The following is a 20,019-nucleotide window of genomic DNA, read 5'->3' as shown; positions in this document are numbered from 1 at the left end:
TGTCTGTGTTTTGTTTCCATTCTTTTTAAATTTATTTTTATTGCTTCACTTTACATCCCATTTACTGTCTCTCCACTTGGTCACCTTCCCATAATCCTTCCTCCCATGACTTCCCGATTTCCTCTGAGAGAGTGGAGTGAGAGGGATATCCCTGCCCCTGGATATCCCTGCACCCTAGCACATCAAGTCTCTGAGGGGCTAGGCACATCCTCTCCCACTGAGTCCAGACAAGGCAGCCCAGCTAGAAGAACACACCCCACAGACAGGCAACAGCTTCTGGTATAGGCCCCACTCCAGTTGTTCGGGTCTCACATGAAGACCAAGCTGCACATCAGCTACATATGTTGGGCCTGGGGGTTTGGGAGAGCTAAATCCAGACTGTGTATGCTCTTTGGTTGGTGGTTCAGCCTCTGAGGGCTCCAAGGGTCCAGGTTAGTTGACTCTGTTAGTCTTCCTGTGAGGTTCCTATCTCTTTCACGGCGGAAATCAAAATATTTTCTGGATCTTTGAGCTGGGACACTTTGCCTTCTATTTTTCTTCGGTTAGGTCTTTTCATGGTACCCCCGATTTTTTTTATTTAAAAATTTCTATGACTGACATATCAATTTCTTCTGTTGTCTCTTCTATGCTGTAGACTCTCTCTTCCATCTCCTGTACTCTGTCTGTGATGCTTGCATCTGTCCTGCTCTCCTAAAGGTTTTCCATCTCCAGGATTTGCTCCATTTCTGTTTTCTTTATTGCTTCTATCTCTATTTTCAGGTCTCGCACAGTCCTATTTCTGATTAATTCTGTTACTTGTATTTTCCTTGTATTTCTTTACGGAATTTGTTTTGTCTTTAAACGCCTCTATCATCTTTATAAGATCTGATGTAAGGTTGTCTTCTTGTGTTTTGGTTGTGTTAGGATATCCCGGGCTTGCTGTAGTAGGGTAGCTGTGCTTTGAAGGTGTCCTATCGCCCTGGCTTTTGTCGATTGTGTTCTTTCTAGGGCCTTTAGCCATCTAGACGGCTTTGGCCCCTGGATGCTCTTGTTATAGTAAGTATAGGGTGAGGAGGTTAACCTTGATGGTCCTGGTGGGCCAGGCCTCTGATGAGTAGCCTTTGGCTGTATGGATCTGCAGGTCTCTGTGGTTCAGGATCTGTAGGTCTCAGGAGGGTGGGTAGAGAGGGGATGGCAGAATGGAGGTCCACTAGGATAGCAGACTGCTCAGGGCAGTTGGGGATGCCCCCAGAGGACTCGGCAAGCAGAGAAGATGTCTGGAGAAGGCTTGTTTTCATTCTTGAAATACATTTTATAGGGCATAGAGTTCCACACTGAAAGCTTTTGTTTGTTTTATTTTGTGAAGACTATCCCTTGGTGTTCATACACACCTTGTTTTCAACAAGGAATCTACAGTAGTCTGCTGTCATAGCCTCTGTATGTGACATGTCTGTGCCCATGTGACTGCTATCACCGATGTTGGTGCCTTTAGGAACAATGTATCTTAGTGTAGTTTTCTCCCTGCTTATCATGATTAGGTTTTTCTTAGCACACACCTGACTTAGAGAAATCTTAGGCCTTGTTTCATCTCTATTTTCTGTGCCTTTCTTTCAGGCCTATGAATTACCTATTAATTGCTTTCAAATTGTATCACAACTTACTAATTCTAATTTTCTTTAGTCTTTAAAGGTTTTGTTGATTTCTCAGCGGTTAAGAACACCATCTTTTAGGAGATGGGGATTTAGCTCAGTGGTAGAGCGCTTGCCTAGGAAGCGCAAGGCCCTGGGTTTGGTCCCCAGCTCCGGAAAAAAAAAAAAAAGAAAAGAAAAAAAAAAGTATGGAGCTCAGCTGTGTGAAGTCCATTTACTCCTTTGAGATCCTACTTCTCAGAAGTGTTAGGCAGATTCAGGTTAGTGATCAATCTATAGCTAATTACTCTTTACTGAATAAGTGCCTTCCGAGGATTCTGCTAATGTTTCATGATTTATGAGGTTTCCCAGGCTGGCTTCTGTGAGCACACACTGTTCTGGCCCCCCATGTGAGCACTAGGTACTATTCTTCCTGACACTTTTACATAGCTGTTCCCTAGCCATGATAATCGACCCTCCATTTGTAGAACAGAGCCACTGGCACAGGTTACCTATACAGTAAAAAAGGAGCTACTCTTTTCCCAGAGTTTTGTGTTGTAGACATTTTAAATTATAATCCAGGGTTTCTACCCTGTTCCCTTAGACCATTTAGTTCTCAGGTAAAAGACACACAACGTTTATATTTATGATAAGCCTTAATAGGCAATAGAACTAGGCAGATATCTACCCTCGATGCTGTTAGAATCTACTTATTTATCGATAACCCTAAGTTATTACTTACTATGCCTCATCTGGGCTGCTCTTAACTCCAATTGGCCAACCCTCAGGGCCACGTTTTCATAGCTCACCCAAACCGTGGCAGCTTCTCCTCCATTCCTCCTTCACCTTCTCCCCTGTGTGGTTCTCCTCTGACCCCAGGCTGGGGAATACTAAGCCCTATCCTATGTCTCTTCTGCCAGCTATTGGCTGTTGGCAATTTCATTTACCAATCAGAAATAACTTGAGGGCAAGGTCACATAGCGCCACTTGGGTCTACTTGCAGATTCTCTGGGGCAATTAGGTCTTGGGGGCCCACACTTGGCATTATAATATACAAGTCCAAACCTTAATAGTTTTGGATATCTTATGCTCAAGATTAGGCATGGTCTGAAGGTAATGGGCAAATCATGGTGGAAACACAAGTGTGGACAAACAGTCTCATCCCATGCTACAGCAGAGAAAGACCAGAGTTGTGCAGTCCCCTTCAAGAGTACATTGCTTATGGATATCCAAGTAGCCCCCACCTTTAACATTTTGTTTAAATTATTTGTGTGTGTGTGTGTGTGTGTGTGTGTGTGTGTGTGTGTGTGTGTCTGCCTGTGAGGAAGTGAAAAGACAATTTGTGTGAGTCTGTTCTCCCCTTCCGTCATGCAGATCCCAGGGCTTGACTTTTGCTCCTCAGTCTTGAGAGAATAGATAGCGTTAATCTGCTAAGCCATCTCCTAGGCTCCAGGCCTTACCTTATGGCTTCTCTTAATCCTGTTATCCTGGTACATAGAGATCCTGGGGACTGGGATGTGGGAGTTGGGGAGGGGGTGTTACTGACCATCCACTCACAGTGCTAGCAGTGACTAATGGTTTCTTCCCACGTGGGGATCAGCTTTCAGCTGATCGTTTGATGACTGTTACTCTGAAGGTCTCCCAAAGGCCATCTGTGTACTTTCTTCCTCTCCGTTACCCTGTCTCCTGAACTCTGTCCATCTATCTGCTTTGGGCGAGAGACCACTTTCTTTACTTGAATGCTCTCTCTTCTGTGACCTGGAAACAATCTTAATCCAAGTCTGTGATAATTATAAACTGTTTCTCATTTGTTTCTTATTCCTTATGGGTCATCCCATTTTGTCTTGTATCCTTTGTCTCGGGAAGCAGAGCTTCAGGTATTTGGTACAGTTTTTGTCTGATTCATTTGGGAGAATAAATCTGCCCTGTTACCTTTGTCTCAGCCAAATGCAAATGTTCCTTTCTAGCTTAGTAAAAAAGAGATATGTCCAATAAAATTAGATGCATCATTTATGATCAAATAAACATTAGTTTTGGAGATTTGCCTTATTTCTAAATAGTCTTATAATTTATATTCTGTTCTTAGCTGAAAATAATTGCACAATATGCCAAATTTCAGAGTTCAGATTATAGATCAAGTATGATTTGCTGTAGCTTATATATTTCCAAAAAAGAATTTCAGATGACTTCTTGACACCCAGGGCTACTAAATAAGGGTAAGATAGCATGTAGATTAAAAGGGAAATTAAGCAGTAATGGTGGCTGTTATAATAGTTGCTGTCATGGGAAGTGAAATCAGGTTTGTGCATTCTGACCATGCAATGTGTCAAATTTATTCAACTTCTCTATTTTCATTATCAAAATGAGTAAGAGATTGGTGGGAAATTAGTAGCTATTGAATGTCTACTGTGTGCAGCCTGAATATAGGTCTAATGGCTACTAGCCGGATGGTTCAGTGAGTAAAAGTCTCACTGAGAAATCCCGGCAATCACTTTAATTCCTGAAATCCATGCGTAGGTAGAAAGGAGACTGACTCCACAATCTTGTCCTCTGGTCTCCACATATGCATCATGGCATATAACACACAAGCACACACACATGGGCACACGCACACTCATGCACACATGCAAACATGCACACACCTTTGTAAGTAGAAGAAATAATGTTTGTCTTACATCCCATGTGTGAGCAGAAGACAGACTTCTATTGTGTGGGTTTCTAGAATTTAACTCATCTTGTTAGACTTGGCAGACAGCACCTTGATTGGCAGAGCCCATCTCATTGGTCCAATGGCTTTTTGTAATGGCTTTTGATAGATGTGACAATGACCTACCTTTTATTTATAGATTTTTAATTCATTTTGTTTCTCTCTCTCTCTCTCTCTCTCTCTCTCTCTCTGTGTGTGTGTGTGTGTGTGTGTGTGTGTGTGTGTGTGTGTGTGTAGAACTTCTCAGGGCAATCCTCCTGTCTCAGCCACTGTAAGAGTGCTGGGATTGCAGCTGCACTCCAATGTATCTGGCTGTTCACATGGGTTCCAGGTATTAAGCATAGTTGTCTGGCTTGTGTGCATTCTGCTTTTACAGCTGAGCCATCTCCAGCCCTATACACACGTGTATAGCGAACTTCCATTATACGGGTCCCACTGTTCCCTTCCTGAATGATCCCACTACTATTTTCAAGTCTTCTTTAAAACTACAGAGTATCCATGATACACCCCACATACCCAAAGAAGCTAAACAAGAAGGAGGATGCTTAAATCCCACATAGAAGGAACAAAATTGTCATGAGAGGCAAAGGAAGTGAGGGAGGATCTTGGGAGGGAGAGGAGAGAGGATGGGAATAGGGAGGCAGGATCAGACATGGGGAGAGACAGTAGAGAGGCTCAGAGGGTCAGGAGAATGAATGGAGGTGTGCAGCTGCAGCGACTGGGGGGCAGGGAGAACCTTCAGGGAGTCCCAGAGACCTGGGATGGGAGAGACTTCCGGGACTCAACACAGGTGACCTTAACTGAAATGCTCAACAGTGGTGTTATGAAACCCAAAGAGTCCACCTTCAGTAGTCAGACAGGGCCCCCAGTGGAGGGCTGAGAACACCAATCCATCTGCATAACTTTTGACCCAAAATTGCTCCTGTCTAAAAGAAATGCAGGGGTAAAAATGGAGCAGCGATGAAGGAATGACCGACCAGCTCGGGATCCATCCATGGGTGAGCACCAAACCCTGGCACTATTACTGATGCTACATTGTGCTTGCAGACAGGAGCCTAGCACGGCTGTCCTCTGAGAAGCTCTACTCAGCAGACAGATGCAGATACTCATAGACAACATTGGATGGAGGTCAGGTACCCCTATGGAAGAGTTAGGGGAAAGATTAGAAAAATTGAAGGGATTTGCAACCCATAGGAAGACCAACAGTGTCAACTAACCTAGACCCCTGGGAGCTCCCGGAGACAGAGCCACCAACCAAAGAGCAAACAGGAGCTTGGCCAAGCCCCAGGCACATATGTAGCAGAGGACTCCCTTGTCTGACCTCAGTGGAAGGCTAGGTCTAATACTATAGAGACTTGATGCCCCAGGGTGGGAGGATACCCAGGGGAGGGCTACTCTCTCAGAGGTCAAGGAGAGGATGGATTCTGCAAGGGGGAACTAGAAAGGGGGAAAGCTTTGGGATGTAAATAAATAAAATAATTAATTAAGAAATCTAGATTCTGCATATGAGAGAAGCCATTCTGCTTTTCTTGAGTTTGTCTTCTTTTACTTAACACAATGGTCTCTGTTGTATTAACTAAGAACAATGACTTCCATTCTTCCTTAACCGTATTAACCACTCCAGTGTATGTGAAACCACCGGTTCTTCATCCACCCATCTGTTGATCAGTGTTTTCTGGGTAAATGTTTATTTAATATAAATTAATCCTTCATTCCCAGGAGTGTTCCATGGTTGTTTACGTTTCCTATGTCCCTACCTCTACTACTTTGGAGTGCTCCCTCACCCTCTGGGGGTGCTCCCCTATCCTCTAAGTAGCCTTTCCACTCTCAGAGGGTGCTCCCCACCCTTTGGGGGTGCTCTCCCACCCTCTGAGTATCCTCTCTACCATCAGAGGATGCTCCCCCACCTCCGGGGGTACTCCCCTATGCTCTGAGGGCACTCCCCCACCCTCTAAGTGTCCTCTCCACTCTCAGAGGGTGCTCCCCATCCTCTGAGTGTCCTCTCTACCATCAGAGGATGCTCCCCCACCCTCTGGGGGTGCTCCCCCACTCTGATGACTCCTTCACTCTCCCTATTCCCCCTTTTACCCACCGCCTACATTCTACCTTCTTTCAGAATGAATCCTTACTCCTGATTCTTTATCTGTAATATTTGACACCCCTGTCACTTCTCAGCTTACCATTGGCTGTGTCTTGACATTTAGAGCTGTGAGAATAAACAAAGTAAAAGGGCACCTAGTGCTGACACTGGGTTATTCTTCTCCAGTTAAGACATAAAAGGGAGTGGCTGTGCTCACTTTACCATATATATATATATATATATATATATATATATATATATATATATATGTGTGTGTGTGTGTGTGTGTGTGTGTGTGTGTGTGTGTCAAAAATTAAATTTAAGAAAGTAAAAGGTGTTAATAACATAAAGCACCCACGAATGCCCAAACAGAAATGTCAGGAACTATTTCATCCCTATGTATGGAAATTTTGGCATCTAAAGCAATACAATACATAAACTTTCAGCCTATTTGATTTGCTTACTTCCTGGATTTTCTTGGGTCCTTGTTTTCACTAAAACTCAGCCTCTTTCCACTTATGGGGCCCTACCTGCTGTCAAAGCCATTTTAACTCCTAGTGCTATTTTTCCATCCCTACCCCCTCCATGATGAGTTCAGACTCTGGGACTGGTTGATCATGTACACTGGGCTGGGGTAGAGAGAAACATACCTTGTAATTTCTTCTACTCCATTCATTCCTCACTCTCACAGCCCCTGAGATCATTTCTTCCTTTCAGTGAGGGGCACACAAGAGTTGGGCTGCATTCGTTGATGGAATCTGAACTTCCAGCAGATATGGGGTAAGGATCTCTACACAATGGAAACTATAAATAAAGGCAGATGTGCCAAGGATCACAACTCTGGTAGACGAACGCTTCTTAAATCTCTCTCTCCGTTCTTTTGTTCAACCTGGATTTCTCCACACTCGAAGCCACCTCTGCCTCTCTCTGAATCCCACCCCCGTCCACATGCACGGGTTGAAGTAGCTTCGACTGTAGTGCTTTCTACACGACACAAGTACATGGTCCACATAGAACTAAGCAGGACCGAAATATTTTAAAAGATACCTGGTTATTCCTTGGGACTCATCTCAGAAACTAGCCAGAAAGGACTCTCTTGTCTCTATGCTACCTAACAGATTTGTTTTTAAGGCACCTGATAGCATTTTCCATAGCTTACATTTGTAAACAATTCCTGGGCACCTCTCACCTCCACCAAGGTGGAAAGTTATTTGAAGGCGGAAGGACAAAGCAGGCACCATGCAAGTGTGAGCTGAACATTCAGAAGGCTATGGGTGAGGATGGACCAGAGTGAAGGCCCCCAAGTCAGTAACAGGATGTGTTTCTTATGCTATCATTTCTTGATTACAAAATATTAAGTTTTAAGTCTTACGACTCTCTCTGGTATGTCCAGAATCTCCTCAAAGTTCCAGGCTTTGAATCTTCAGGTCCTTGGTGGCAGGATATGATTCTCTCAGGGACTCCTGAAGTGAATGATATTAGAATCCAGTCAAGCAACATGGAATAAAGATTCCAGGTAATTAGGACACCATAGGGGAAATTAGAGGAGCATCTTTCCATTCATTCATTAATTCACTCACTCATTCATTCAAAGAGAATGATTTAGCAACTATTCTGTGCTTAGTTCTATGGTGAACCGTAGAGCAGTGGTTCTCAACCTTCTTAATGCTGGAACCTTTCAATGTAGTCCCTCATGTTGTGGTAACACTCAACCGTAAAATATTTTTTCTTTTTTTTTTTAAGAATTATTTATTTTATTAATATGAGTAGTACACTGTGGTTGTCTTCAGACACACCAGAAGAGGGCATCGGGTCCCATTAGAGATGGTTGTGAGCCACCATGTGGGTGCTGGGAATTGAACTCAGGACCTCTGGATGAGCAGTTAGCGCTCCTAATCGCTGAGCCATCTTCAATGCTACTTTGTAAGTATAATTTTGTTACTGTTAAGAATCATAATGTCAATCAGATGTTTATCTGATATGTGTCCCTATGGGGATCATGACCCACACATTGAGGAGCACTGCCTTGGAGAGCATGGAAAGCTGGAAGATGACTACATGCTTGTCTTGCATGCGGGGGGACCTGAGTTGGATCCCCCACATCCTGTATTTGCAGGTTTGGGCATGGTGGCACACATTATGATTCCCATGCTGGTGAGAAAGCTAACCAGGACTTGGGGTCACCGCTATCTAGTCTAACTTACTTAGAAAAAAAACCAAACCCCAGATCCACAAAACAAAATCAAGGTGGACAGAGCCTAAACGATGATATCGGACGTTACCCTCTGGCCTCCCATGCATATGCATGCATCTGTCCATGGCTTTGTGAATGCATGCGCGACATACACACACACGCAACACATACACACAACACAACACACACACATACGAAGCAGACACATATAAAGTATATAAGGACAACAGCAACACTTACTCATAGGAACATGTAAAAGCCATTTACTCCTTCCTTTCCCTCGGTTCCTCATGTACAACATCGGTTCCTTTGACTCTGCACTGCATAGCATCCAGTTAATTTCCGGGCATTCTAGGGTAGGGGTCTTTCCAATAGGTGAATGAAAGTGGAGATCTGAAAAAGATGTTAAAAACTACCGCCAGAAGTGTCAACAATGGACACTTTTAATTGAATGAGAATCCCTAAGAGACTATGAATTTCATATATATACATATATATTAAAATATATGGAATAGAACAAAACTGGTGGGTAGCTCCTGTTTTTCGTTTTCCATTGACATCTTCAAGGGAAAGTATCCCAACATTAGGGTTTTCAAGGCTAATTTGCTTTTTTGTCTAAAGCAGTGTCCTTTCTTACAAATTAGCCTCCTCTGCCCTCCCTCTTCTGCACTAGGGAGGATCCTTCAAAATTCCTAACAGGCAGCCCTGTGGAGAGATGGGAGGGAGGGAGGAAGGGAGGAAGGGAGAGAGAGAGAGAGAGAGGTAGAGGGTGTCTGGCTGTGTACATGTGGTACAGGCAGAGATCAGAACGCTCACAGAACAGACAGCGTAATTCCATGTTCTTCCTAAGTGTCAGCCCTGCGGGGAGCTCTGCCTGCAGTCTACTTGGAGAGGAAAAGTAGATTTGAGGGAAGATGCGAGGGGTCGATTCCTAAGTGAGTTGGTCCTCAGCATTAAGAAGGCATGTGCTGATCTCCAGTGACTGCTGGGTGCCTCCTGGTCAGACTCGGCCCTCTCCCTCCCAGACACTTGCTTTAGCAGAAGAGACACACCTTTCTGCAGCAGGGAAAAGCAACTGACCAGATTGCAAGCCGGTAGGTTGTGACATTCAGCATGTTTATGCAGCAGAATTTGCTGAGAGATGCAGGGTGGGTGGGGTGTTGGTCGGGCTGGCTGATTTATCCGCAATGGGGAATGTTTTATTTTAATTGTCAGTTCAAAGCAGAATTGTTGCCTAGGCTAAGGTGGCAGCTAGAATTGCTGCGTTTCAGGCTCCTGTGCTGCATTCGTGCTCCATGTGGTTTCCGCACGCAGCTTAGAGAAGCTAGGGAGAGCTCACCTTTAAATAACCTGCAGCTCGCTATGCGCCTTCTGCTCCATATTTTTAAAATTTTTTTGCTATCCCTAAGCACAGTTCCCACCCTGTCTTGCCAACGTCCCCCTGCCCTCCTCCCCACCCCGTGGGAAATGTGGCCTAGCTTCACCTTGAAACCTCGGCTCCCTAAGTCTGTATGTCCGGCTGCTTTGCCCTAGGTGCCGGTAGATGCTTTACAGCTGCCCAGGGCCCAGGCAGACTGATTCAGCAGAAGCGTCCGTGCATGGGAGTCGCAATCAGGGACCATGGCAGTGCAGCTGGTGCCGGACTCTGCTCTCAGCCTGCTGATGGTGAGTGTGCTGGGGGAGGAGGTGGGGCCCAGGAGGCTCCACTCCAGCCTTCCCCAGCCTGGGGGGACTGCTGCTAAAGGCAGAGGCTGCTGCCAAGGCTGCAGACATGGAAAGCACGGCTCTGCTTCCTCCAGCAGGCTCCTGTGAAAGGATTTCTTGGGTCAGAGGATTAGCGTGACTAAGCACTCTCAGGGAAAAGAGGCAGTAGATTTGCCATTTTAGAAACTTGTTGCTGCATGCTATTTTGAGAGAATGCTTACAAACAGGTGCTAAGGGTGCCTCGGAATAGATTTCAAGATGCCCTCCGGTTCGCTCAGCATCCTTCGCTCTGGGTCTTTCGAGCTAAATTCAGAGAGCTGTGCTTGTTTGTCTGAGTTCTTTCCATGCCAGCTGTGGGATTTACAGAAATATTATTTTAATTTTTCCTTTTGGCTCCAGACTGAATAAATAATAAGGTTACCTTCCCAGGTTCCTCTAGAGAACCCGGGGCGGTTCAGGGTGGCCCGGTGACAATTCGGCTGCCAAATTAGTGGACACTTCTCTCCCATCTCCAGCTGGCAGGGAGACATTGACATTTATATGTGTATGAACCGCTGACCCACTTTAGATCCCTGTGGTTTTTATGGTGGTAAGAAGGCTGTTGCTCTTAGCACTTTGAAGCAGGCAAGGACAGCATCAGCCCCTGGCAACCCAATTGGCTTTCGGCTTGACCCTGGGTTGAGTTTGCTTTGCTGTCTTGGCTCCCCCTCCCTCCTCCTCTGCTGCTGGGTAGTTTACAGGCCCTGGCAACGCTGCCTCCGGAAGAAGGCTGCGTCAGCTTGGCATGGGAATGTACCTACCATTTACTCAGGAGAGTTTATGAGCAGAGTCTAAGTGGTTCTGTATGGCGTATTGATCTGTGTTTTCTGATGGAGATGGGAAAGTGCAGCTTGGTGAGGGTTGATGAGTTTATTAAGGCGACCTGGAGGAGTGGCTTGAGAGAGCTTGCCTCCTAAGTGGAGAGCCTCATCAAATTAAGAGGGACTTCCCCCTTGTGCTCCGTTAGCCAATATATATATGGCATTTGGTCCACAGAATCACTTGAATTGGCAGAAATTGCGTGGGCCTCTCTGACTTCTGGTCTACCAGGAGGAGGAATTAGGGAGTGAAAGGCATTGCTATAACCATTGCTCTTTAAATGGCTTCCCTACTTACTAATGCTACTGTGCAATATTGCTTCATATTTCATTGTCTACTGTGGGTCAAGCAAGCGCACAGTCAAAATTCTGAGTATCTGTTATGGTTGCTAACACTGTACGCCAGTGTCTGCGAGGAGCAGGATGCTTTGAAAAACATATGCAAAAATATACACGCACACATACTTCTGTGCATGCATTTACATACATGTTGTCTAATATTACTTAGTAGACACAAATTCTGCAGTGTGTTCGTAGAGAGGAGAAGGTTCCTTAGGCCTGCCTCTCTGCCTCTGCACTGAGGCTTGGATGTATGTCTGTTTTTACTACAAGATCCTGAAGATGAGTAAACTTTGCATCCTAATCCATTGGGCTATCATGGCCATGTGCAGCCACTTGGGCTTCTAATATTAACACTGCCTTGGATGTCTTTTCAGTTCAGAGTTTATCCTCCGCTCTGCCTAGCACCTACTTCCTGCCTGAATTAAAGATTGTGATCTTTTCTCTCTGGTAAGCTAGGGAAATAACTCTTGACACCACGATGGACTGTTAGATTAGAGTTCCTGGGAGCACGTCATGTGACCAGAGTCACTTCCACTTCACATGTGGTTCAAGGAAGAGGTCCCCTAAGAAGTTTGGTTCTTTTTGCCTTTTAAAAGGGTAAATTCCAAAGTAATTGCTTCCTAGATGTATCTTTCGACAATTTGTAAGCAAGTGAGAGAGAAAATAAATGGGGAGAAGAGGCCATATAGTGGAGCGGCCTTAGCTGTGAGTTCAGGAAAGAAGCTATATGAATTATTATGTATTCTCTCATTAATTAGCCAATCAGCTCTCAGTATTTATCAGGCACTTGCTCACTGGGGAGAGTAGCATGGTATCATAGCAAAAGCCGTAGCTCATGAAAGCCAGGTTTCAGGGAAGGTCAATACCATGAGGCTGAACATAGTTGTGGTTTGGTGCTGTGGAGTCCTTGGGCTGCAGTGGGGTCTGGAGAGAAAAAGAGCCTTGCACTCTTGTCTCCAGCTTCGTCACTTGCTGGTAGTTTTGAGCATATCACTTTCTCCCTGTCCTGGTTATGTAGTCTGCTAACAGGGAGGGTCCAATGCCCCTTTGATTCTAGTTGGGCAAAATCTAAGCTCTGCAAATACACCATGGACAAAGCTCCGGAATACACAGCTTGAGTACTTTATTCAATATTGCCATTCTTCCCCCCAACCCAGTATGCAAAACAGCATTGCTTTTTTTTTTAAAGTGGTATTTGTTTCCACCCATATGGCTTTTCCGCCAGAGAAAGTATGTTTCAGATCCTTAGCTGATTGTTCACACTCTCCTGTCAAGAGCTCAACTCCACAGAAGCCTGTTTTATTCCCCTGTTTTAAACCCACTGACCTCAGGACAGTGCCTAAGGTCCCTTCGCCAGTTAGCTGTGGGTCATTTGGGAGGAGTGTACTTGCTCTATGGGAGGACTACACGGATTCTTTGAAACAGAGGGTGGGAAGGGGCGGATGCTTGCGAGAGTTGAAGGAAGGGTGAGTGGAAGAGCAGATCAGCCCTGGTGAGAAGGCAGCCTCACATGCATCAGAGGCTCACCTACCCATCAATATAGAGATCCCAGGAATCCAAAGACGGTACTGCCTTGTTCCTGATGCTACTCCATACAACTGTTAGTAGAGCAGGCTAATTGTCATTTGTTGAGGCCACACAAGTTCAAGAAAGCTGCAATGGCTGGAACATGCTGGCATCCAGGGTGATTTGGTTGATATATATTTATAAACAGTATTTCTATGTAACCAAACTTTCTTGAAATACTTGTTCCTCTTGCCTCTTTCTACCTTCTGAGTGTCGGGCTTACAAGCATGTGACACCATACCTACTTTGGTGACCACTCATTTTGTGCACCCAGAATGTAGATGTATGACTAAGGGGCTACCAAGGTTGTCATATGCCATTGTGTGCTTTAGATTATGAAAGCTCATGTCTTTGAGATAAGAAGATTAAAGCATTTTAAAAAATTGTTTTTGTTGCATTTGTGTGTGTGTGTGTGTGTGTGTGTGTGTGTGTGTGTGTGTGTGTGTATCTACATGCATGGAGAAATCAGAGGATAATTTTTTCATTTTTTAATTAAATATTTTATTATCTACATTTCAAATATTATCTCCCTTACCGATTTCCCCTCTAGAAACCCCCTATCCCATCCCCCACCCCTGCCTCCATGAGGGTGCTCCCCCACTCACCCACCCACTCCCTCCCACCTCCCTGCCCTGTCATTCCCCTACACTAGGGCATCAAGCCTTCCCAGGACCAAAGGCCTCTCCTCTCATTGATGTCTGACAAGGCCATCCTCTGCTACATATGTGGCTGGAGCCATGGGTCCCCCATAAGAAGGACAATATCAACCAACCAGACAGCCAGAGCTCCAGGGACAAAACCACCAACCAGAGGACAAGTTTTAAGAGTCAGTTCTGTCTTTCTACCATGTGGGTCCTGGGAAACCAACTCAGGTTCACGAGGCTTGGTGGCAAGCGCATTCATACTGTGCACCATCTTGACAGCCCTACACTTTCTTGGCTAATTTAAGTCATGAGGCAATAAACAATGAGAACTGTGCTTTTCTATAAACAAAATGCCTTTCCATATGTCATCCAATTCCTTCCAAGACTTTTTTGTTGAGACAAAAACACCTGGTGATCAAACATTGAGAACCTGTCAATGGTCACACACCTGAAATCGATGGCCCCGAGTTCCAAAATCCAGGCTTACTGCTACAGTATTTAATCAAAGATTCTGACACCCAGGATCTCCTAACACGTTATATGAGTGTTTATTTGGCCTAGAGTCAAACATTCTTTTCTTCCAGTGTTTCCAGTCAGAAAGTTGTGTCCTCTTGTTTAATATGTATCATTTTTCTGCACTAATATACAAGATTGAAAAGATGGTGGAAGTTGCTGAAAGATGCCTGTGTTAACACTAACAGGAAGAACAATATTTATATCCATAAGGGACTCCTTATGTGGTCAATGTTCTATTCCTTGAACTGTTCTGTTGCTTTGTTTGGGGGGAGGGTTTTCTTTTTCATAAAGAGTTTGCCAAGGTTATGTTTAACAGTAGAGAGATTTAATGTGTAAAAAGTCAAATTCACAAGTCGGAGAAATTAGTAAGTGATTGTGATGAAGAAAGGAAGCGACTGAGACGAGTTACCTTTGGATGTCTGTCCTTCTTGTGGAATACACCGACTCCCTCAAACGCTTTTCTCCTAAGCCACCTTCCCCATTTAGACATCTTCCTCTTAACTATCAGTTGTTGACTAGAAGGACCATGGGAGCCAGTCACTGGCTTTAACCAAGTTACAACCGACTTGAACAGGTCGGGTAGCTTCCTGGGAATGGGACGGCAGCTTCTTTAAATGATACATGTGTAAGACGATGTGAGAGGATCACGTGGTAACTAAATGAGACTTCACAGAGCACATCACCAAATGAGTCCAGGATGGAAAGTCCTGGATTCAAAGGCTCTGGGGCACAACCAGAGTGGAGACATGGGTTCCTGAAGCTTAGGTAAACATGTTAAAAATGGCGGCCAAAGAGAAGGAATTTGAAGTCAAGCGAGTTGAGGGGATTTTAATGGAGCCTGGCTTGTGTTTGGTGCATGAAGAACTGACAGCGTTGGATGCATTTCTTTGGGGGCACAAAGGGTTGAAAGTTCAGGAGGGAAGGTGGAGGATGTTCTTGGAAGAGTCAAAGTCTTAGTTCTATTACCATGGTGTTTAGCTTCCCTCTCCCTCTGACCTGTGGCAGATTTATTCAGGGTTTGCAATGAACTTCTCCCCCATTCCAAACGGCCAAAGGTAAATGGAATTTGAGTTCTGTCCCAAGGACTCTTGCTTCTGTGCTATTATTGCTAAGTTTTATGTTTTCCAACCTGCTTTTGTGTCCGTTGTCTTGCTAAGTGTTCTCCACAATGCAGGACAGTTAGGAAATGTATTCCTCTGAGCTATGAAGAAGCTGAGGTCCAGAGAAGAGAAATTGTTTGCCAGCGTGCCCCCAGAAAGCTTGTGATGATGGTGAGCTGCCACGATGACGTTGATGACAGTTGTCATAAATTAGTAACCTGTATGGGAAGTTAGAGAATCATATGAATATGCTAATATAAGATGTGGACTTCTGAAAGTCTTCAAATCCAGACATCCAACCATAAGTACTAGGTATTTGGGTATAAAGTAGAGCTTCTGATTAGTGTTATTCACCCGCTAGGAGAGCCGTTTCCAACCTTCTGTGGGAGGCGGTTACATCACTGTTACATCCAAGTCAGTGGCTAGTACCCTTCTGAAATTCAGTTATCTATCTCCTAAGGCTCGATTTCTTGATCTATAACTAAAATCTTGATAGTAGCGAATTTTAGCTAGTGTTCAATGTATAAATGTATCCCTTTAAAAAGGAGAGATTTGATGTCAGTGAGATAATGCTGACTCAAATTGATTATTGCTGGATTCGTAAAATTTCATTTTTTTTTTATCCGATCTGTCTTGTTACATTTAAATAATGGAGACTTGCTCGAACCTCAGCACTTGTAAAAACAGAAAAAAAGAATAAATCATTGAACACAATGGGGTCCTTCCCCCAGCAGCAGCTCTAGGGTTACCAGTCCTGATGGTTAATAGGCACAGATAAGTAAGCAAGCTTCTTCTCAGCTGGCCATGGCTTACACATTCTCTCGGACCCTCTGGATAATGAGCTGGCGCTGGGCCGACAACAGGGTCCGACAATGGGGATTTCTGACTAGGCAGATTGGATTCTGGGACATAGGCCTTTGAGGAAGTAAGAGATCTATCAACTGGCTGGTGATTCTGCCTAATCATATGGACTAGAGAGACCAGCTTCCAAACAGAAAAGGGCTATATCTAGAGGGAGAAGTGGGGAGTCTGGCAAGGCAGAAACAAAAAATACTCACTTACAATGAGTGGTCTTTGTACCTTAGACACCATAACAAGATTCTAATAATATCTCTAAAACATCAACCAAGCACCGGTCCACTTTCCTTCAAAATAAATGTATGTGGAGAAACCCTATTGTCTGATTTTTTTTTTTTTATTTTTGCAGATCGAACAAATCTCACCATCTGTAAAATGGTCTGTAAAGTGGCCATTATTATATATGACTTCAGATAAGGCACTGAACTACACTCACAGAGCATTTAGTACTGCTTTAGCCCTAAGCAAACACAGGCTCAGTGTTAGTTACCTTAAACTAACAAAATAACCATCCTTCTGTCTGTCTATCTGAACTTAACTCCTTGGATTCCTGTATGAACCCAACTCAATAAAAAAAAAATAGTAATTGCCCAATTCTGTCTCAGCACCCAAGTCTCTAGGCAACAAATGACCACTTTTGGATGAACGGCCATTGCGTTAGGGAAAAAGATGTTCTCAGGGTCATGAAAACCATTCTAGTCACACACAGATTGAAATTTACATTCCTGCCTTCAATCACCGACAAAACTCTCTTACCCTCTCAAGATAAATGACTGAAGTATAGGCGTCAATATGTTCTCCCTGGCAAATGTCAGACGCATGCCTTTCAGAGCTGCCACACGTGATGGGGCGGCTGCAAGAGCATCTCTGTTAAAACGTTAATTGCATGGCTGCTTTGCAAAGCTTAATAGCAGTTTGGAGAACATATGTTGCAAATATAGGTAGCAGTTTCTCATTGAGCTCTGAGCCAGGATGTGATTTTTTTTTTTAATGGAACACACGGTATTCAGCCTGGTCATAATCAAAGGTTCTGGAAGCCAGCTTAACGAAGACCATGTGGTAAATACCGAGCGAGGGGGACTGAAAGGGAGGAGAACTGAATTCCAGTGTCATGGTAACACTGGCTGGCAGCTCACGCTGTATCATAATGAATACTCTTTACAACCCTGGATATTGAAATCTCAGTCTCCCAGTCTAGACCTGGGCAAGCAATTTCCTGAGTGGTAAGATCCACTTCATCTCCCCAAGCAACGTCACGCATACCTACGGCATTAACTATCTGCACATTGATGGTTTCCGAATCGTACCTACAGCATAAGCTTGGCCCCCAGGCTCTAACAACTACAAACCCAAATTTACCAGATCTATTCCCTTGCTTATCCCGTGGGTGCCTCAAACTCAGCCCCTCACCTTCCTGCAAAGATTTCTAGCTTACCCTGGTCTGTACACTTTTACTTCATTGGTTGTGATGCTTTGCCTGGGACCCATCTTTGACTCTTAGCTGTCTCTCATCCACCTGTCTAGTTAGTCTCAGGCTAAGCTGCCTCAGCTTTCTCAGACTGTCTAATCCGGTTCTTTGTACCCTCTACCCTCTCTCTCCTTAGCATCAGTATATATCCTACCTGGGCCACCTGCACTGAATCTTGCCTGTTACCTGCTTCTGGTCTCTTTATACTGATGTCTTTCCTTGAGACTTTTGCCAAAAGGATATTTAAAAGATCAAAGCTACCATTTTCTATTGAAAATCTCTACTGAGACTTGATTATGCCTGAGACGAGCCTCCCTCTGCCAAACTGCTCCCCCTACCCCCGGCTCCAACCTCAGCCCCTCCATTTGTCTGCTTCACAGCGATCATACTCCGATACACAGTTTCAGGGTCTCTGTGTCATTTTGGAGTAGGCTTATAGAATATGCAATCACCTGATGGACTAAACATGAAACATATCAGGCTGCCCCTGTGTGACACAGATGACCACATTGCAGCCACTCGTCCCATAAGTGGGGAAATGCCACAAAGATTATAAGCAAAACGGAGCAATGTACGATCCAGTAACAGAGTTCCTCTTGTCATTGTGGAAAAGAATGTATCATACCCAATTGTATGTGCTATACCTTAATACAACTGCCAACATAGGAAACGCATTCATCCCAGCATCACCACAAAGCAGAGCAGTGTACCACAGCTCTGCACGGGGGTGGCTAAGTGCCACCTATAGCAGGAGTGTACAGTCCTAACTGTCTTTGGAGCCATCAGTCCTTTGTTGACCGAAATGCTACCTGGCACACAACTGTATTTCCATCCACCAATAACACTCTGACTCAAGGCTGGCACTTTCAAACAGATGTTTCTCTGTGGTTTCTTTTATTGCTATGTGATATTTAACACACGCATCTGCTTTCCTTAACAGATCATGTCTCATAACCACAGCACATCTTGTCTACTCACCCAGCACATTTTTATTGAGTAGCTATTTTCTTTCCGACACTCAAGCTATCTTTCTGGTGCCTGAGATTGAATGTAATGCACGCTAGGAAGGCACTCTGCCCGTTATCTGTGTGTGTGTCAGCCCCTGATACTCTTCAACACAAGGGGAAAAAACAAGCCAGACAAATAAGACTCCTGCGGTCACCAAGCTTACAGTTTCTTTGGGAAAAGCAAAAACGAAACGAATTGAGCACAGACAGGTGAGCCCTTGGGAAAGAAATGCCTTATATCTGGTTAAAATGGTGATTTTTCAGACAGCGTTCAGTTGACGGCTTAGACTAGGTAGTGGCAGAAACTTTTTGTGGAGGTGGCATACAGCTGAGGGGGGAGTGGCAAAAAGAAGACCATGGTAAAATGTCTTGAAACACCATACAATAGGAAAGAGAACCACACCAAAATCAAGGGTGCTAGTGGTGAGAAGGAGTCCAGAGAGGTACGTTTAGAAATCTCATCCAAACAGAGTTTGTGGAAGAGGAAAATGTCACAGAACCATTTTTGGGAAAGGGGCATAATTAAGGAGGCAGCGGGAAGATTATCTCCCCAGTGGAAGACCACAGGTAGGTGTTAGGTGAAGGGGGAGGGGTGTTTGTATGAGGAGGTAGTGGCAGGGGAGATTCTAGCCTAAATGAAGCTGAGGATATGTGCTATGGAGGACTCTCCATGGGCTGAGTGGAGGAGGAAGGAAACTGGGTAAGTTTGTTGGAACCAGCTGAGAAACCACATTGCAAGTCCTCTGGGCAGGACCTGCAGTTGACCTGTCTGTACTTGGGAGACTCCAGGTCTCCAGAAGGGACAGCTGAATGGCTATTCGGAGGCTTTTGACCCGTAGTTTGCTAGTGAAAAGCAATAGGAGACTGAAGAGAGCAAGCCAGCAATGTGTCAATGGCTGGAATTCGGGTGCACAGTGGGGTGAGATGAATGGGAGTCTGTAACAGGGATACTCTAGGGGAACTGTTCTGTGATGGAGTCCAGCTTACACATCAGAAGGCCAGTGGTGGGACTGCGGGGAGTGTGACATCCATGCACCACACCGGCTTGGGAACAGAGTTTGAAGAAGAATGGATTGTAATTCACTTAGCACCCCTGCATGGAAGATGCTGCTTGCAGTAGAATTTTCTGGCAGTTGGGCTGGTGGACAGGTGGCAGTACAGGCTGCAGCAGGCCACTGATGAGATTTGGGGAGGGAGCAGGTCTTGAGTGACACACAGAAATCCTAAAGAGAAGGAAGAACAAGCCAAACCCGAGAGAGGGTGTCAGCACAACTGGGACTAAAGTGAGTTTATCCTGATGCATGGTGAAAGGCATTTAAGTGAGATAAATGACCTTTCGATCAATTTTGCTCATGCAGAACATACAATA

At 44.7% G+C, this 20,019-nt stretch overlaps 1 protein-coding gene and 1 long non-coding RNA gene across 2 annotated transcripts in view; one reads left to right on the top strand and one right to left on the bottom strand.

Moving 5' to 3' along the window:
* Window positions 1–6,745: 6,745 nt before the first annotated feature.
* On the bottom strand, window positions 6,746–9,251 carry LOC102554651 (uncharacterized). Its single transcript, XR_596859.4, has 3 exons — window positions 8,829–9,251; window positions 7,767–7,857; window positions 6,746–7,198 (listed from the first exon to the last, which is right to left on the bottom strand). It is a non-coding gene; the product is annotated as an uncharacterized LOC102554651 (long non-coding RNA).
* A 58-nt stretch (window positions 9,252–9,309) lies between these two features.
* Window positions 9,310–20,019, top strand: part of Frmd4a (FERM domain containing 4A) — a 590,863-nt gene continuing 580,153 nt past the window's right edge. Inside the window, exons 1-2 of the mRNA XM_039095788.2 lie at window positions 9,310–9,682; window positions 10,122–10,253. Of these exons, the coding sequence (XP_038951716.1) occupies window positions 10,209–10,253 (45 nt within the window). The 5' untranslated portion in view covers window positions 9,310–9,682; window positions 10,122–10,208. The remainder of the gene's footprint in view (window positions 9,683–10,121; window positions 10,254–20,019) is intronic.

This window comes from Rattus norvegicus, chromosome 17, assembly GCF_036323735.1.
Source record: "Rattus norvegicus strain BN/NHsdMcwi chromosome 17, GRCr8, whole genome shotgun sequence".
NCBI lineage: Eukaryota > Metazoa > Chordata > Mammalia > Rodentia > Muridae > Rattus > Rattus norvegicus.
Note: the sequence above shows the minus strand (reverse complement) of the source record. Positions and strands in the feature narration are given on the sequence as shown.